The 20,554-nt window shown below is 38.3% G+C and overlaps 1 protein-coding gene across 1 annotated transcript in view; it reads right to left on the bottom strand.

Annotated features, from left to right (window-relative positions):
- PARD3 (par-3 family cell polarity regulator) overlaps nt 1–20,554 on the bottom strand; it is a 722,486-nt gene that overhangs the window by 170,050 nt on the left and 531,882 nt on the right. The window contains exon 21 of the mRNA XM_011956182.1: nt 5,284–5,394. Coding sequence (XP_011811572.1) covers nt 5,284–5,394 — 111 coding nt within the window. The remainder of the gene's footprint in view (nt 1–5,283; nt 5,395–20,554) is intronic.

The following is a 20,554-nucleotide window of genomic DNA, read 5'->3' as shown; positions in this document are numbered from 1 at the left end:
TAATAAAACATTAGAATAATATTTCCCTAACCAACAGACACAAAGACATCTCAATAGATACTCAAGTCATGTTCAGGCTTTCATGGGTATTAAAGCACCTACAATTATTGCCAATGCAGAGAGATGCTCTTAAGCCAAATACATCTAGGACAGCTCTCATCAGAAATCAAACTGCATTTTCCTACTTCATTTGCAGTATCTGTCAATAAAATCAGTTCCAAATATATAGTATGCCTAAGGCTTAATTTTCCTCAAGTATTCATCTATATTTTTTCCTTATTTATTTATTTACTTTTTTTTAGAGACAGGCTCTCACTCTGTCGCACAAGCTGGAGTGCAGTGGCACAACCACAGCAGCTCACTGCAGCCTCGAACTCCTGGGCTGAGGTGATGCTCTTGCCAAAGTGCTAGGATTACAAAGTGTTAGGATTACAGGTGTGAGCCAACACACCCAGTCAAGTATTTATCTAAGTAGTTACGTTCTACAAAGCAGGTTAACAGATTCTTAAAAATTCTTATTTGCCTGTGCAATAAAAATTAAAAAAAAAAACACTTGAAACTATTGATTAGAAATGACTTTTCTAAAGGATTCACGAGGTCAAAGAAACATGAAAAATGATGCTACAGGATAGAAAAAATGTTTCCCATAAAAGGTTAATTTTTAAAAGGCAATTTTTGCATGACAATAAGTGATCTAAATGCAAAGATTATTGTTAGGAAAACAAACAGGTATCATCTGCTGAAAAGGATCCTACCAACTGAGATGACAAAAAACGTCTGTCAAAAGTTCAAGTAATTACTTGAAGCAGGTATTACTGAGAGCAGTTGGTAAAATTAAAAAGAGAGGAATTGGCATGCAGAAAATCCACATAAACTTGCAAAATGACACACCAAGAATGGGGAGTATCCCACTGAAGGACACAGAAGAGTTCAATGGTCTAGTACTGAAAACACAAGGCTTGGAAAGATGATTAGAACACTGAATAATGGAAAGTTTCAGATCATCTATTTCCTAAGGAGATTTATAAATATTCCTTCTATACTAGGAGGATTTCATAAGAAATTAATTAACTTTTACATATTTCCACTAGAAGCATTCAGTATCCCTGGAAATGTTCCCAAGCACAACTTACTATGTAGATATAGATAATAATATTGTAATAGCTTTCAATGGCTGAATAACTACAAAATACAAGCCAGCTAACATTATAAACCTCATTTAATAGAATGAATAACATGAGGAGAATATTATTTGAGAGTTGGGAAATTTGGCCAGATATCACAACTAATATTTTGTTTCAGAACATCTTTCCTTCTTTCTGTCCCTCTTTCCCATTTGTCTGTTCACACAGACCTGACCGTGATCCAGAAAACATTTAACATGATTTTCTAAGAATGCATAAAAATGCAAAATAAAAATGAAAATAGATGTCAACTTCTTAAAAGTACATAGGTGTGGAAAATGTGTACTTTATAGGAAAAAAAAGATTAGAATGGCACAGACCAGTATGTTAACAGTGTGTTAATACAGATACATTTTTTTTGTTGTTGATTGTAATTTTATGGGTTTCTCCCAAATTTTTCTGTAGTTTTCAGTGTTAGAATAAACTTAGAACTAGAGCTTAAAAAGGTAAATGTTTTAAACAAGTGAGAAAGGTGGGAAAGAGAAAACTGGAAAAGAAGGAGCAGTGGTAAGCACATACTTTCGTTAAGTCCACAAAACAGAAGCCAGAAAGTAGAGAGAGGTTACAACACTGCTTTAAACTTGCTCGCAGGTCTATGAAACAATCAACTCTGGTTTCTACAGCCAGTTGGAGGAGTAAGCTGGATACGGCTGAGCCAGGAGTCAACGGTCTTTACTTGCCCTTGGTATTTCCCCAGTGACTCAGAATGTTGTGGGATGTCAGTATTCCAGGAAAAGCAAAAAGTGAGGGGTTGAGAGGATGTTTTGAGAAGAAATAAGTTTGGAGAATGGTGACTCTGTTCCTATCTTGGTGACTCATAATGTACATGAACTTGGTAGAATTTTGAGAGATAACAGAGTAGAAAAATATGCATACACTGGTTTAAACAAGTGTTTCTCAAACATACTTGTAAATAGAACACATTCTCTGCTGCTGAACACTGGGCAATCCTGTACCACACAGTATATATACTACCATTTAAAAATACATGGAGGTATCACTGGAGTAAAAACAACAGAAAGCCAACATGTTATTTGTGATGCTTGGTCAACAGAGAAATCTACCACTGGGCTTTGTATGGGAGGCTAAGTAGACCTGAAGTTACGTAGATCACTTAATTGGAGCATGTTCTGTTTTGAGTTTGGTGCCTAAACCTTTCATGTGGTGGAAATGAATCAGTAGAGGTGCTGTCCCTAGGCATGCCTGAAACACAAGTCAGAGGGACGAAGCACTGAATTCACATTTTTGCTTAGTTTTCCAGTCTATCTCCAATGCAGCCAACAGCATCTCTGAAAAGATAGGGTACCTAGGTCCAGTGCTACAGAATCAGAAGTCAAAAACAGCACGTCAGAAAACCCGTTACCTTCCCCCTTGGCATCATGCCCAGACTCCTCGCTTCTCAAGAAGACTGTACTCATGGAGGCTCTAGTCTGAGGCAGGGCAGGGCAGGGCTAGCAGAGCGGAGCACAGATCCATACAGTGATCTTCCTAGTCCATTTCTCCCACATGGATGGCAAACTCACAGTGTTGGTAGCGAGTGACGGAAAGGAAAGGAGGTCAGCAAGATTGAAGTCAAACTTAATTTTGGACCCTGCTCAGAACAATCTAGTTTATTGTCACCATCTAAATAGATCTTAACATTGAAAAAAAACATTTAAAATTATATTCATAGCCCTTTTAGTTTTTCAGTATTTATATCTTGAGCAATATTCAGGATTCACAGATGTATACAGGCAAAAAAAGTTTTGGTTTGTGGACAATAATAACTCATGGGGGAATGTTGAGTTCTCTAATTTTATATGGAACCAGCCAAAATAATTTTTGGAATTCAAATAGCTACAGTGGTAAATAATATCCCAGGAGATATTTCACTACTAGTCAGCAGTGAGGGAAAGGTTGTAAGGAGAATATAAGTTGTGGTTTATTTATTTTTATTGATTCCTCCAGTCAAAATTTTTTCAACGAAGCTGCAGTTTCCATTCTCAAAAAGAACACTGCCAATACTACAGGCAGAACAGAAAGGAGGACATATGGAAGAAGGCTTGCCCTATTAAAACACAAGCGCCAAACCTACTCCACTTCGTAGTTCAGTCTGTTTCTTGCATTCACTTGCTCTATTATAAAATCCATGAGTTTAAATAAAACATACTTGCAAAAAGTTGTTATTGAAATACAAAGTCAAAGTGTAATAATTTTCTTAAATTATGAGCCTAATTGATTTTTTTAATGGACCATTCACTTGTTCCTTGACCCTGAAAGATTTTTATTTTAGGCCTCCTGTACATTGTAAATTCATTATGATCAACCTAGTTCCCAGAAGTACTGCATCATTAGAGGTACAGAGATGGAAATTAAAAGCAAAACTGAGAAGTGAACTGTGCCTTAGGCAAATTAATAATACAAGTGAAACCATTATGTAAAAATCATTGTTTGGCTGGAAATATTTGACTAAGCATCATAAAAGTATTTTGGAAAACGCTGATAGAATTCTACATGGAAACACAGCAGTCACCTTAAACTGCAAAGAATATTTAGAAGATGAAAAATAGTACAGGATTAATGAAGCTATCTATCCCCTGTGGCAGGTATCAAGATATAGGGGGAGGTATAATGTTTCTGTCACTGAGATTACTCTCTAAATTACATATCTGCCTGTGGATGAATCTGAGTTCATACATTTACCTGGTATAGTCTCCTCCTTTAGGGGAGAAGAAACTCTTCTAGGATGGAAGTTTATAATTCTGAGTCACTAAATGCTATGGCATGCACACTAAGGAACACTATGCACCCAAACCCCAAAACAGTGAGTTCACTAATAAGTTTGGGAATCCCAAAATTGATGAAAAAATAGAAAGAGTCCTATAAAGCAAGATGAAATGATTTTTTAAAAATAAAAATTGAGGAAGAACCAGCACACTTGCTTCATAAATTTAAAATCTGTATTTTTCCCTCATACATTTTCTACCCTGAAAAGCTACGGAGACTCAGAGTAACCATTCTACTCAAACAAACCCTTAGAGGTATTAGAACGATGAATGAAAAAATACACAAACACTAATCTCTTTTAAATAAAACTGTTGTAGGATCCCATTTTCAGTTCTTTCATCCATTAAGTATTAGAGTAAAAGCATCCTAGCTTTAGAATTATGGTAGGAATACTGGACTTAATCTTAAAGATGCTGGGCTGCAGTCCTAGCTATGGACAGTACTTGGCTTTATAACCTTCATGAAGGTACCAGAAACTCACTGAAATCCCAGATTACTCAAAGTAAAACAGGCATAGTACCTCTCACTCTGGGTGCTTAGAAAATGAAATGTGATGACAGAGAGAAGCTCACTATGAGCCTGTAAACTCTAATAACAAAAGTGTGAGATGGCTTTCTCACCCCCTGGAATTATAATGAGAAAAATTCTAATCACTTAGAAAAATGGTTTTCGAGTGCCTGCTTAGAGTAACTCTTTTCATTCGTTTCACTGGTCTTTAAGTTCTCAACATGGAAATGATTCAACAATAGGTAACAATCTATCTGGAAGACATGGAAAACTTAAGTGGAAAATGTCACAAAATGTGAAGATGGTGAAATAGAAGGAGAATCAAGAAGTAAGTGTCAGGTTTGAAAGAAAAACAACATAATGAATAACAGCCTCCTGAATTATTATTATACTTATAAAGTGTGATATAAAAATTCGAAGAGTTTTATTTCCAGAAGAGTATTTCTTTAAAATTATTATAGTATAGTAAATATCCACAAATCAGTGAGGCAGGATTTTAAGTACTTTTTGTGTTATTTTAAAAAAATCATAAATTCAGTATTAATGTTTATTTATTCATCTAATATGCTGTTCTATTTCCTATGCAAAAGATCTTAACTAAAGCAATTAAAATCCACTTTGATGTCACAAATACATATAAGTTTTTGGTTTTTTTTTAAATCTCTCTTTACAGTATATTCACTCACAACCATCAATATTTGGGTTGATACAGGAAATATAAAGAGTAATTAAATGCAAAATCTTTACATTAAAAAAGAAGAAAGTAGAAAGAAAAAAAAAAAAGAACCTCTTTCTAAGGAGGTTTAATCAAGTAACTGAAGTCTACCTCTCCTGTTCCTGCTTCATTCGCATCCTCTCCTCTTCTGACGTAAAGGATTCCTGTATTTTTATTTTACCCGTTTTCTCAATCTTGTCATCTTTTCGATGTTTGCCAAACCTGTTAATAACAAAAAATTCTAACTTGTCAATATATACAAAATGAGCTTTCTTTTGTTTGTGGTATGAAATGAATGCTAGCTTCTTCAAAACAGGGGCCAGGTGTCTTCTGTAGTCAGTAGTTTGGGTCAGGACTAGTATTTTGAATCAGATTATTTTATTCGTTTTTAATTAGAACTTCCCAGAGAAAACTCTCAAGGAAAATGATCTCAATAGCAGTTTTTCTTTTAGCAAAACAAAAACAAACAACAACAAGAGTTGTGGTTAATCCTTATTAAATGATTAATACATCTGTAGGCCTAAGTGCCAAATACTTCAGATGCTAGAGGAAGAAAGATCCGCATTGGAGTGGGTTTTTCTTAGGACTAAAAAACGATAATCCACAATCATCTAGTTAATAATCTCTCCATAAACAACGATTCTTTATTTTCACAGCCAGGCTTATTGGAAACATTCATCATAGTTTAAAAACTGACAAAGAAGGCCATGTTTGCAAGGTTTAAAGTACAATGGATAATTTACACTGCACTTTAATTAAATTGAAAGGTTTAAGGTATTCTCATCAAATACTCTCCTAAATGTGATAAAAAGCAATCACTGAATGTGGCATCTATGACTTAGAAATCCACATCTGATCAAAAACAAACACATGAACAAACCCATGATTCAAAAACAGTTCACACAGACTTCTGCAGATGGGTGCCGAGCTCTTTAAGAAAACACTAACATTATTCTTTTCTGGCATCCAAAATATCTCAGTTTGATACTCAAACTTGGTATCAATTCCTTTCCCTGCTCTGTTATTTTTCTCTGTAAAAGACCATATTGCCTGGAATGCATGCACTCTATATCCGTAAGCAATCTTCATCTGTAATGCACTGGTCACCAGATGTTTCAAAAAAGAAATATTTTGTAGACAGTCACACGACTAAGCATTCAGAAATAATTAAAGTATATTGAGTATTTCTTTCTGAAGAATAACAGGAATCTGGCTTACTGTGACAATTTCATATCAAAAAAGAGGGTCAGGCCCAGTGGTTCACGCCTGTAATCCTAGCACTTTGGGAGGCTGAGGCGTTGGGAGGCTGAGGCAGAAGGACTCCTAGAGCTCAGGAGTTCAAGACCAGCCTGGGCAACATAGCGAGACCTCGTCTCTACTAAATATCAAAACAATCAGCCAGCCAGTTGTGGTGGTGTGCACCTGTAACCCCAGCTACTCCAGAGGCTGAGGCAGAAGGATCGCTTGAGCCTGGGAGTTCGAAGCTGTGTGAACCATGATGGCGCCACGGGGTTCCAGCCTGGGAAAGAGGGAGACCCTGTTTCTAAAAAGAAAGAAAGAAAGAAACAGAGAAGAGGAAAGGGTCCCAAAGTTGACATAAAAGAGAAAAAATTGTTTCTATTAATGGCTTGGTTGATAGCATAGTTTTTTTATTAACACAAATCTGATTTCAAATACTTGTCTACATATGAATTAAAGTATATGTCGGCACACCTCATATGTTGATTAAAGTAACACTGTTTGAAAGGGGTCTATAAATATGGAAAGGAAAGTATTCTTAAAATGTTAAAACAGAAGAAAGGTAAAACACCACCACTACTACTTTAAAAATTACAAACATTATTATACAGCAATCAAAACTGGCTGTAAATTAACTTTATAAGACAAATCTATCCTTAAAATTAAATTTTTGATCACTGCAATTGCAAAAAAGAAAAAGAGAAAATTCTCCAGAACTGAAATCCAAAATCTGACCATGTTTCACAAGGTATAAAATACATGCTATGCATTTAAAACTAATAAATATAAAACATTAAAAATAAAAGACTTTGCACTATTTTTGTCAATATATCAATTATGCATAATGATGGGCTTTACAGAATGAATGAATAAATCAAAGAAAATATATTAAAAACTGATACATCTCAGGAGAAGTCAACATTTAAAACATCACACTCATTCATCACACAAAAATGTACTGAGCATCTACCATGCAGTCAGGGCTTATTTGAGACACCCAGGCTATAAACAGTAAACACAGCACATTGGGTCATTTCAACTGCCATACAGCTTCGATTGTTTATACTCAGGTAACGAATTCGCATATAACACATCAGAGTGCACAGTGCTAAGAGGGAAAGCAAAGCAAGTAAGGAGACCAGGAGTGATGGGGAGGGGGATGGCCTCTCTCCTAAGTCGACATGTGAGCAGAGATCTGAGCTAGAGGGAGCCAGCCACACTGGCGTGAGTCAGCAAGGCAGAAGAGCAGGCAAGTGCCAAGGCCCTCAGACACAGGCAGGCTGAGTGTCGATGAGGAATGGCAAGGGCAGTGATAGGGCTAGAATGGGAGAGAAAAAGAGAAGGCAGCAGGAAATGAAGAAGAGCAGCAGCAGGGGCCAGACCATGTGGGTTCTTGCCCACCACACAGGATTTTGGATTTTACTGGGATGACATGAAAAGCCACTGAAGGATATGGAACAGAGGAGCAGCATTGGTGACATTTTAATGACCCCGGATGCAGTGTGAAGAACTGCAGGAGAAAAGCTGAAACCAGGGAGAACGGTTAGGAGGCTATGGTGATGAACCAGCTTGTAGGAGGAGAGTGAGAGAAGTGCTTAGTTTCTGGACATATTTTGATAGCAGCACCAATAAAATTTGCTGATGGGGAGGTCATGGACGTTAGGGAAAGATAGTCACTGATGATTCCAGCGTTTTAGCCAAGCAACTGGAAGAAAGGAGTTACTGTCCAGCAAGATACACAGGGCCAGGGAAGGAAAAGGTTTGGAGGACTTGGAAGTGAAGATGTCATAATAACAAAAATTCAAGGGACAGCATAGGGCTGGATGGATTAATCTGAGTGTGAGCAGACAGCATTTAAAGCCAGGGCATTCACTTCGTCCTGGAAGTTCTGCAACACTGAGGCATCTCAAAGTATAAAAATGTACAAATCCCCTGTAGTCCCAGCTACTCGGGAGGCTGAGGCAGGAGAATGGCGTAAACCCGGGAGGCGGAGCTTGCAGTGAGCTGAGATCCGGCCACTGCACTCCAGCCCAGGCGACAGAGCGAGACATCGCCTCAAAAAAAAAAAAAAAAAAAAAGTACAAATCCTAACTTCCAGAAAAGTGTAAGTTCAAATTTTAATACATCATTTTACTTATAATGAGGTATTCATAAAGGTAAATCATTTTAACCATTCAGTGTTTCTGTTCATAAGTCTTTCAAATGATACAATGTTGCCATGCTGACTTACTGATTTTTAAGACACTGTGCTGGGTCACCTTCCTACATACCAAATGATAGAAATACAACTCTGCACCATAATTGAGAAACACCATGCAGTGATACAGAGAACAAACCATTCTCTATCTGTACCAAAAGGTACAGTTTAGTCTTTAAGAAATAGTGTACATATGCTCCTTAAGTTAGTAATCGTGGGCAAAGATTTAGATTGGTTGACTTTGCATGTTTTAAAACAGATTAGATACTTTCAGCCAAAACCTAATGTTGAGTTAACTAGCTACGTTAAAATCTTTGTAGAAAATGGTATTGTTCCTACCTTGTAAAGAAGGTTTCAGTTTGCCCACGTAGTCTTATACATATATGAACTCAGTCAATCAACCTTCACCTTTTTTTTTTTTAGACAGTCTAATTCTGTCACCCGGGCTAGAGTGCAGTGGTACGATCTCGGCTCACTGCAAGCTCTGCCTCCCGGGTTCACACCATTCTCCTGCCTCAGCCTCTCGAGTAGCTGGGACTACAGGCGCCCGCCACTACGCCCGGCTAGTTTTTTGTATTTTTTTTTTATTAGAGACGGGGTTTCACTGTGTTAAGCAGGATGGTCTCTATCTCCTGACCTTGTGATCTGCCAGCCTCGGCCTCCCAAAGTGCTGGGATTACAGCCATGAGCCACCGCGCCTGGCCCAACCTTCACCTTTTTCTCCTAAGTACATAAGACATTTTTTAAAGAGTAGAATCCTGATTCATACTTAAGGATTCCATATTTTCCCAGTGTTGGGTATCAAAATATTAGTTAGGTTCCTAGACCACCCCCTAATCACTGGAATAACTATTTTATTATTTGTAAATGTATTACCAAACTGTTATAAAGCACTTTCCTTTTTTAAGAGTATAGACTTGGCCGGGTGCAGCGGCTCATGCCTCTAATCCCAGCACTTTGGCAGGTCGAGGTGGACAGATCACTTAAGGTCAGGAGTTCAAGACCAGCCTGGGCAACATGATGAAACCCCGTCTCTACTAACAATACAAAAAGTAGCTGTGTGTGATGGTGCATGCCTGTAGTCTCAGCTACTCAAGGGACTGAGGTGTAAGAACTGCTTGAGCCTGGGAGGTGGAGGCTGCAGTGATCCATGATTATGCCACTGTACTCCAGCCTGGGTGACAGAGTAAGACCTTGTCTCAAAAAAAATACAGATTCAAGATTAACGTATGAAAATTAAAGAAGCCATAGGTAAAATGTTAATAGGTCAGTATTGGACATTTCTTTTAGTAATTGCTATAATTTATAAATTATGTGATTTCTTTAAGGTATACTATAAAATTACAGCATATTACTTTATAATTGGGGCAAAAATGGATCACTCACAGCTGTAATTTTTTGACAAATGAAATAAACTGTAAATAAAAAATACACCAACTATTCTAAAATGTAAAAAACGAAAAAAAAGCATCTATACCCATATTCACCCTAATAGCCAATATTATTGTACTTCTTAATTTATAGTTGCTTAATTCCTGAAAAGGGGAAGCAGTCATTGAAAAATTTCACCTATACGTATACTCGCAAAGACAGTTTCACAGCTGAAACTGGCAATTAAACTATGAAGACAATTACTTAATAGCAAAATGCTCAAAAACCTGGAAGGTATCAATTATTTGTATGTTATCATCTTTTAAAAGCCATGGATGAATGTCAGGTGAGTCACTTTCCAAGAAACAGCATAGCTGAAGAAATACTGTGGTAATGGTTTCTCCAGGACCAAACCCATTCTCAGCACAGAATCAGAGTTCTGCAGTCTGCTCTGACTCACACAAATGTTCAAAGAGAAAACTCTACTACCCAGCAGGTGTCAGGCTGAAAGGTAAAGTGGCCACCTATACTGGTACCTCAGGAAGAATTTGCTAGTCATGCCTTAAGTCATATCAACATAGATGAATGACCGTCTTTTTTGGAGACAGTGTCTCACTCTGTCATTCAGGCTGGAGTGCAGTGGTGCAATCCAATTTCAGCTCACTGCAACCTCCTGGGCTCATGCCTTCTTCCGACCTCAGCCTCCTACTCGAGTAGCTGAGAATACAGGTGCATGGTACCTATCATGCTCAGCTTATTTTTGTATTTTTGTTGACAGAGATGGGGTTTCCCATATTGTCCAGGCAGGTCTTTTTTTTTTTTTTTTTTGAGAACATAGCCTTGCTCTGTTGCCCAGGCTAGACTGCAGTGACGAGATCTCAGCGCACTGCAACCACTGCCTCCCAAGTTCAAGTGATTCTCCTGCCTCAGCCTCCCAAGAAGCTAGGACTACAGTCGTGTGTCACCACACCTGGCTAATTTTTGCATTTTTAGTAGAGGTGGGGTTTCGTCATGTTGGCCAGACTGGTCTCAAACTCCTGGCCTCAAGTGATCCACCCACACCAGACTCCCAGAGTGCTGGGACTACAGGCATCAGCCACTGCATCTGGCCAGATCTTAATAATTAATAATAATAATAATAAAAGCAGAGGGTAAAAAAATACCTTTAAAAAGTTGAGAGAAATGAAAAATTGCTTAGTTGCTTAGAGGCAATGCTGCATTAGGAGTGAAGGTACACTTTTAAAAATGCTACACTGCACCAGAAACTCCTTCACAGAAAGATGCAGTGAGTGAACCCTGTCTTATTCAGAGCAGAATTGATTGTAACCCATCTTCAATGTATGGCTGTCTTCATAAAGGACACAGCAATGTCTTCGTTCAGCTGAAGTAATCTCAAACTAATCTGCTAAATGGGTTTTACAATGACGCATTACAAATGAGATCACTGCAATCTAACAAATCAGCCATGTGTACCATTACAGTCAACAATGATGGCCAAAACCTGAACTTGATGATGAATGGGGAAAGCAAAAAGCAAACAAAATGACAACAAAGGATGGCAACAAATTCTATTGTTTTTATAATGAAATAAATGTCATTGAAAAGTAACTACTGCTAAGAGTTTCCTTGCTATTAAAACCATCGTTTGGGTTTTCAGCAAAGTCACATAATTCTCTCTGCAGTATAAATACTACTGAAATATTTTACTATTTAAATAGTAATATTTCTGCTGCTACCAAAATTAGAGGTCTTTGGAAAAAAATTACATGGAGTAACAATGCATAGCATCCTGCGATAAATAAAAATACAATTAATTTTGTAATGAACGTATTTTTCCTAATACCATACTTTGAAACATGATACAATGTTTTAAAAAAAGTCTTAAAAATCTGCTGCCATATTTAAAAATAGATGAACAGAATATCTGGAACCAATTATCTTATAAGGTTTAGGAATAGTCTTTAAAATAAGTTTTTCTGCAAAACACCCCACTGAAATGTCACCTAGAAATCTGGTATTTCTCACTGCTAATTACCCAGGTCTTCATGTCTAAGAAGTCTTTGCTACACCGCATGTCTATTTGCCCAAAGAAATTTGTAGGTTATGTGATACTGCTTGGTTGGGGAAGATAATTTAAAATGAATCAAATATGAATTCAGTCTCAGCTACCAGAAGTCACATATCCTCTGCAAATGCCCAACTCCTGTCCTGGAGTGGTCAATACAGTCACTAGTTCAATATTCTGCCTTGTGTCTGCCCCTCATTTCTACATATTTGCACTATCACATGATCCATTCTGTCCTTTTCTTCAGGAATTCATTTTCTCTTTCTGGAACCTTCCTGTTGTTTTTGAAGACCGTCTGTTTGTACAGCCATTGCATAACCTGTCTTCGACCATGGCCAGCTGTGGTAATGCTGTCATTTGTCCTAAAGATCCTTGAGAGATACCAGCCACCCAATGAGTTGGCCTCAAGATCCTGTACAGCAAAAGCACACTCCCTGTCCTGTGTCATTCCTGTGTCTCAATCCAGTTCTCTGCATAGTCCAGAGCACATTCTTCACTCAAATCAAAACAAACCCATGAACTTTCTATCATTCCTCTATTCCTCTGAGTCATACGTCACCTAAATGGTTTTTGATCCAGGTTTCTCTGGAAAACCTTTTAATTGATTCTTGTACTTTATCCACATTCTTGGTGCAGAACTAACTTCCCTCAACTGATTACCTTGGTCTCTAACACAATAAAAAACTTATTTTTGCTTAAAGTCCCAGTAGGTAATTACTCTAGATTTTATCCAAAGGAAAAAAAAATCTAGCCATATATCTTTGCAGATTGTCCTACTGCACTCTTGTCCATATGCACTGAGATGTATGTCCACATGTTTCTGAAAATTAAAGAAGATTAAAAAGCCCACACACTGCAAGCTAGGACAAGGGTTCAGTTCAGCTTGTAGCTAGTTTAAAAGGTCTTAACTGGTCTTAACTTGGATACGCCTAAGAGAAAATGAAATTCCAAGACCTATGAAGTTCACTTTGTGTAATTCCTAAGTGAGACATAATTTTGCACTTGTTGAATGTTCTTTTGATTATTTAATTACACTTAGCTAGAATTAATTGAATTCTTATTATGTGCTTTTATCTCATTGATTCCTACAACCAGCATGCAAGACAGATGTTATCATCCTCATGCTTAGGGGAAACCTCAGTAAGCACAGGGGCTTGAAGGATTTGTTAGGTCATATAGTGAGTGAGTAGCAAAGCCAGAATTCATACTCAAGACACTTTTTACCACAACCAGACACCTTGTAAGCATTAGGAAGCAAAGACAGTGACTCTGTGCTCTCACACTGAAAGCAGCTGGTTAATAAACCTATGTTTAAATAAATGAGATAGGACTGGGTGCGGTCGTTCACATCTGTAATCCCAACACTTTGCGAGGCCAAGACAGGAGGATCACTTGAAGCCAGGGATTCGAGACCAGCTTGGGCAACAGAGCTAGGCTACTCTCTCCACAATCAATCAATGAGTAAATCTTGCATTGCCAGTGGAAATTAGGTCCAAAGGACATTGTTCCTGAATAGAACTTATCTCGAAGGCCAGGGATTTGAAGGCAAGGTCAGGAACTGCTCGTAACCATTGCAAAGGATCAGAAAAACTGCCCACATAACCATTCACAGGATGCTGCCAACCTTTCTAAATGCAGTGACACTCCAAATGTCAAAATCATCTGTGCTGGCATATGCAAATACTGTCAGGCAACAGCAGAAGCACGTCAAACTGCCCAAACCCATTCAGAGGGTAAAATAACAAGGAATTCACTGCATGCAGTTATCATTTGTAATTACGTGCTCATGGATTCTGGCCACATTTTTTGTACCTCAGCCTCCATTTTACAAATGGGAAAAAGAAAAAGAAAATAAGTCAGTTCTAATATGTCCTTCCTGTACAGGATCTTACATATTTTAGCGTCGTTTTAAGAAATCGCTACCATGAAAGACTACTGATTTGCTCAGCAGTAGATTGTGGCAATGCTGGATGAATCAGGGAAGAGGAGGTTGATTATGAAAAGCAGAAAGCTCCTATTTAGGCAAAAAAGCATCTTGGTAATCAACAATGATGAGAGAGGAGCCTTAGAAAGAGTACATGACAACTTGATAGCGCTTTTGTAAGATGGGATGCAGTTTTAAGTTTGTGGAGTTTGGCAGAGGTTCTCTTTAAAAGGAAATTCACAAACTTGAGAATAACTATCTGATTGTGTATTTTCATCAGTGCCAGTCTGATTAGATTCAATAAAATAAACTTGGATTGCTTGGCATCTTGGGAAAAAGAGGTAACTTTATTATTATTTTCAAAGAAAAAGCAGCTTCTACTTAACCAAGCTAGAACAACCTTTAAATGTGCAATGCAACCTTAATGAATAACATATCCCTTTCAGGACTCCCATTAAATGTCCTTATAAGTGCACTCCTACTTCAGCATAGCCTGTGTTAGCTAATCAAGGATGCACTGATATGCCTCGTAACCTGACACTTCAGAAATCCTGGAAGGATATGGAACAAGGAAATATTAAAGCAATAGTTGAGGAATTGGAAATGGGGGGGGACAAAGGGAACCCAGCACAAAATCAATTTTGACTTTACAAGAATTGCCACAAACTCCACAGATCTAAAAATCAAACAAATAAACAAAAAACTGTGGGACTCAAACATAAAGATTTAAGAGAAATAAAAGCAAACACAGTAATCCTTCAAAACACAAGATAAATACACAAATCACTGAAATAATATATATAATCCATACTTAAAGCCATTCTAATAAAATGAAAGAAGATGAGTGAAAGCATATCTTAATTAAAATGCTGAAGCTTTTTGGACATCGACTAGCTCATAGACAAAAAAGACATAATTTCTGTGGCAAAACATTCCCTCTTTGCAAAAGATGTACCTTTGCTTGGTGCACTTTATTTTTTTCAAATTATACGCACCCAGGTAATCAAACCACACTAACCTCATAACCCCAAATACCCAAATGCAAATAATAATCAAATTATATTTCTGTTTCCCCCAACTAAATTGACTTTATTATAAAATATATACAAACATACATGCATATATACTTTAAATATAGTAAAAGCACAGAATTCTGATTTTTCTAAATGCTTAATTTGGCATTGAAATCAGTCATGTCCACTTAAAATGATTTTGAGAGTGCCTTTCACACAACGACTTCTGTGGATCCTTTCTTTTATGACTATACTCCTAATTCTTGCACTGTTCATTTTAATGCATTATTGTTTCATAATACAATACTACAAATTGCAAATTACACTGGGCGCAAGGAGTGATTATGAAAAATACTATCACTGCTGCCTTTGCTCGAATAACTCTGATAATAATGAGAGATTGATTGAGCTTTAAGCAGCCCAAGTGATGAGAAGGGTCAATTTGAACATTTCTATTAAGCTTCTTTTGTTAAACCCAACACTTTGCCAGGTCAGAGGCAAATAATCATACCCTACATCTGGTTACCATGGTTTTCCTTTTCCTAAAGCAAGGGAACAATTTAGTAAGTGGTGCTGCCCTGAAGGCAGTCCCCATAAGAAATGCTAATGAGGCCTAAGTCACAAAAACACATACATTTAAAAGGCACTTGAAGGAAGAAAAAGGAAAAGGTGGAATGATATTTCACTACACACCTTTCTCTAGGATGACAAAGAGCAGGAGGTATTCAGTAACAAAGATAATAATTCAGGTTGCCATCTGCCTAGCTAATCAAATGGCTATCCAGGTTGTAAATGCTTATGAGGTAGTACAAACACACGCACAAGGTAAGGATATCTTCTTTGAGTTATAAACATCCACCCTCAATTAAATATGCATTGTGATTCAAATTCTATGTTTCAACTACTGATAGGAAGTGATATATGTACATACGTTACAGCAACGCAAACACCCTCCAATATTTTCTTACCCTTGTATGTTCATAGAGCAGACTAAAGTCACAAAGACAGATAAATAATGTGATCATTAAAGGTTTGGGATTGGTGGTGGGGGAGCCCCAGGCTCTTTGCATAGCTTCTGGAAACTTTGAAAGATTAAAGCTTCCCTAAAGATCTCATTATCTGTAAAGTTAAGGTGTCTGTCAGCACTTTTTTCTGTAGATTATAGGAAACAATTTCCTTTGATTCACATTTCTTAGCGAATGCTCTCTACAGAGTAAATTAAGAGGTGCAGATTTTCTTTTTTTATAATCTTTAAGTTAATTCGCATATTCAGATTCTACATTAGGGAGCTGACATGTTTATAAGGCCCCAAAAAGGGCTCCGTGGACAAACTGCTAAGAATTGGAGACTACACCTAATTGTTAGAACAGGAAGGAAAAGATTCCCACAGACGGAGCAGGTTCAAGTCAAGAGGCAAACACCCACAATCTACCTGTCACAATGCCCTTTTGAAGGACAAGGGACTCAGAGGTCACATATTTGCTTAAAGTCACCATCTGTGCAGCATGCCTGTATCCTGGAGAGTTTAACACACAGAGAAAGCTGGGCATGGTAGACCACGCCTATAATACCAACACTTTGGGAGACAGGGGCAGGAGGATCCCTTAGGACAGGAGTTCAAGATCAGCATGGGCAACATAGTGACATCCCACCTCCAAAATCTCAAAAATTTAAAAACACATACAGAAAATGGTGAGACACCAAAAAATGTCAATGGCTCTCTTCCAGAAAAGATCCTTCACTCTTTGTGCTGTGGTTTCTCTCTACCAGGATATATAGCACTAATTATTTACAACTCAACTGTGGTTAAGAAACCAGCTGGAACTAGGATCTGGAATCCTGGGGTGGTTTCAGGGATGGAGCGGCAAGTGGTCAGAACACGGAGACGTGTTGTGTCATCTCCAATCTGAATGCTGCTCATGTGAAAAGAACATGAAATTCAACAAATGTCAAACCACCACATTCATCTTTATTTGACCGAAGAGTTCAACAAGCGTCCAAATATACAACTTGTTGATTTGTGCACTGGCCTGGAATTCCTCTCATCCCACTTCCATCTTCTCAGAACTGTCACGTCTGCACTGCCTGCTGTGTGGTCTCAGTCCCTAGACGGGCTCGCTGGCCATCACAAGCAAGGGTGAAGTTCTAGGGGAAGCAGATCCTGTTTATCCAAGACGGCATCCTGGAACTGAACGCAATGCTTCATCATTGCCTTCAGTCTCATTATCTGAGGCTCCTCCAGTCAGAGCTGCTTTTGCAGGATATCATTATGTTGCTTTTCCCTGGCTGCAGGTGGAAACTATCTTGTCTAAACTAGTGTGTATACTCACGACGTATTAGCAAAACTCACTTCACAGGGGACAGTATATACACAAATCTCAGAGGGTAGAAATAACCTAGATATCTTTTTTTAGCAAAGGAGTTCAGAGACTTTACTGAGGAAATAATTCAGGCATAATTAAGCTAAGGGCAGAAAACCCTGTGAAAAGGAACTTATTGAACAACATAAGCGGACAGATGTACCCCATCTTAAAATTTCAAAAGCCTTCCATACCCATTCTTTCATTTAGTTCTTAAAATTAAATGTGAAGAACATGGAAAGAAGAAAAATTGAGGCTGATATGTTTAAATGCCAGAGGCGGTGGGGCAGGACGGGGCTGAGCTAGCTGGGTTGGGCAGGAAAGGCTAGAAAGTCTAAATTCCAAACTCTCTATTACAGTATACTCATCTCTCTCTGATTTACCTCCACTGCTTTCAATGACTAGGTTCTTCATTTAGTTTCACATATTAAGAGTTCATGAAGTAAACTCTTATTTTTAAAATAAGTTATCGACTACCCAACTATTAGCCTTTGCACAAAGAACATATTGGACTAGAGACAAGGTCTTGCTCTGTCGCCCGGGCTGGAGTGCACTGGTGCAATCATAGTTCACTGCAGCATCAAACTCCTGGGCTCAAGAATTCTGCTGCCTCAGCCTCCCAAGTAGCTGGGACTATAAGCACGTACCACCACACCCAGTGAATTTTTAAATTTTTTGTCGAGACAAGGTCTTGCTATGTTGCCCAGGCTGATCTCAAACTCCTGGGCTCAAGCAATCTCTGTCTCGGCCTCCCAAAGTGCTTGGATTACAAGCATGAGCCCTCATACCTGACCAATTCATTATTATTATACTAAAATTATATTAAAATAAACTTTATAAAGATCACTATGTAAGAATATTTAACTAGACTGTAAAATACTTGGATGTCAGAAATGTAACCTGGACTCTTAAACGTCTACCAAAATGCATGATGTGGTATTTCTCAATACAGAGTAACAATCAGTACATGCTAATGGTGGATGGGCTTGAAAGTACCAGACATAAAAGTATTAAATCATTCCATCTAAGTCTCAGAAGACAAGATCTAACATGCTAGAAAAATAATACTTTGGGGGATATTTTCAAAGTAATCACAGAAGAGCTAGGCACCAAGGCATGTTCCTGTAATCCCAGCTACTTGGGAGGCTGAGGTTAAATGAGTTTGAGAACAGCCTGGGCAACAGAGCAAAACCATCTCTTAAAATCAAACAAACCAACTGATCAACAAACAAGACCTACAAGACTAAAAAGACACCGAGGTCAGTACAAGCAACATTAAAACAGCATGCAACACAGCCTCACTCAGCCTGGGCACTGTGGCTCATAACTGGAATTTCAGCAGTTAGGGAAGCCAATGTGAGAGGACTGCTTGAGCACAGAAGTTCAAGACCAGCCTGACAACACAGTGAGACCCCGTCTCTAGAAAAAATACAAAAATTAGCTGGGTATGGTGGCGCACGACTGTCATCCTAGTTACTCAGGAGGCTTAGGTGGGAAGATTGCTTGAGCCCAAGAGTTTGAAGCTGTGGTGAGTTATGATTACGCCACTGCACTTCAGTCTCAGTGACAAAGCAAGACCCTGTCTCTAAAAAAATAAATAATAAATAAGAGTTTAATTCCAAAATCAGAAAGACATGGGGTATTTGATGTGTGGTAACTGGCACTATTAAATTATAATAAAAATACTGTATAAAAAATAGCAAAGATACAATGCAATCATTTTTTAAAACACGTAGCACATGCTGCCAGAAATCATCACTGAATATGTAATAGACACTATTTCCTAACAAGAGTATCTAAACATTCATCTCCTCCTCCATTTCCAGGTAGCCACTCTAGTATACCTCAGTTTGGAAGCCCACGACCGTTTCAGTGGTAGCATTTTCCATCATTTGTGGCCTATTGTGTGTCTTTTTGATTAAATGAAAATGATCTGACCAGTGGTGGTTAGTCTTGGCCACCACAATAAAGTAAGGGTGGACAGCAGCCCAGAGTTACAAAGCAGCTGCACTTTCAGAGGCCCAAGGCCACCTGGCTTTGGAGCAGTAAGCTGGAGAGGCAACATCCATTCTCTTCTTTCTCCTTACTACTAAAACCCTGATGTGGCTGGGAGAGGAAATGTAACTATTTGGGATCAAACTACATTCCCCAGCTTCCCTTGAAAACAGGAGCTGAAGATGAAAAACAGCAGTTAAGAGCATGGCCTCTGGAGCCAGAATCCTGGGTTCAAATTCCAGCTCTGCCTCTTCCTAGCGCTATGCTGTGAACTGGCTGTGAGGGGCAACTCATTTAACCTCTTTAAACTTCAATTTCCTCTTTGGTAAAATGCAACCATCCTCACAGATGTACTGCGAAGATGAAATGAATTATTAGCCCGGTGTGTTGGCACATAAAAACACTAAATAAATATGAGCTATTTTATTATCACTGTTATCCTTAATTTCTGGTGCATAGAAACTGAGTGGCACTTCTGGAAAAGATCCTGAGAAAGAAGCTGACTTAGCTAGAGTTGTAACCCTGAGGTGACAGTGAGGACAGAAATGCATGTTAAGACACTCGTGTTATCACAGCCTTATCACAACAGCTAGTGTGCACTGAGGGATGAGTGGATAAACAAAATGACGTATGAACATACAGTAAAATACTCAGCTTCAAAAGGAAGGAAATCCTGACACACACAACACGGATAAACCTTGAGGACATTATACTAAGGGAAGTCAATCAACGGCAAGGAGATAAATACTGATTCAGCTCGTATGAGGTAGCTCGAGTAGTCAAACTCATAGAGACAGAGTGAAGTGGTGGTTTCCAGGGGCGGGGGAGAGGGAATTGGGGAGATGGTGGCTGATGGGTACAGAGTTTCAGTTTTGCAAGATGAAAGAGTTCTGGAAATTCATGGTGGTGGTGAAGTGCACAACAACGTGAGCGCACTTACTGCTGCTGAACTAGATGGCTTAAAAATGGTTATGATGGTAAATATTAGGTATATTTCACAACTTAAAATGATAATAATAATAAAATACAGACTAAGGATGGTGGAATAAAAAGGAGGTGGTGGCGCTGATAACACTCTGAGGTGACCATATAATCTTTGGGTTTCCAATCCCTAGACTTAATGAGAGAAAATAAAACTCTGGCTTGTTTAAGCCACAGGTATTTGAGTCTGTGCTCCAACCAAGACAGTTTCTTACAGATTGAGGCATGGAGATAAGC

The sequence above is a fragment of the Colobus angolensis genome, unplaced genomic scaffold, assembly GCF_000951035.1.
Source record: "Colobus angolensis palliatus isolate OR3802 unplaced genomic scaffold, Cang.pa_1.0 Scaffold41, whole genome shotgun sequence".
NCBI classification, from domain to species: domain Eukaryota; kingdom Metazoa; phylum Chordata; class Mammalia; order Primates; family Cercopithecidae; genus Colobus; species Colobus angolensis.
Note: the sequence above shows the minus strand (reverse complement) of the source record. Positions and strands in the feature narration are given on the sequence as shown.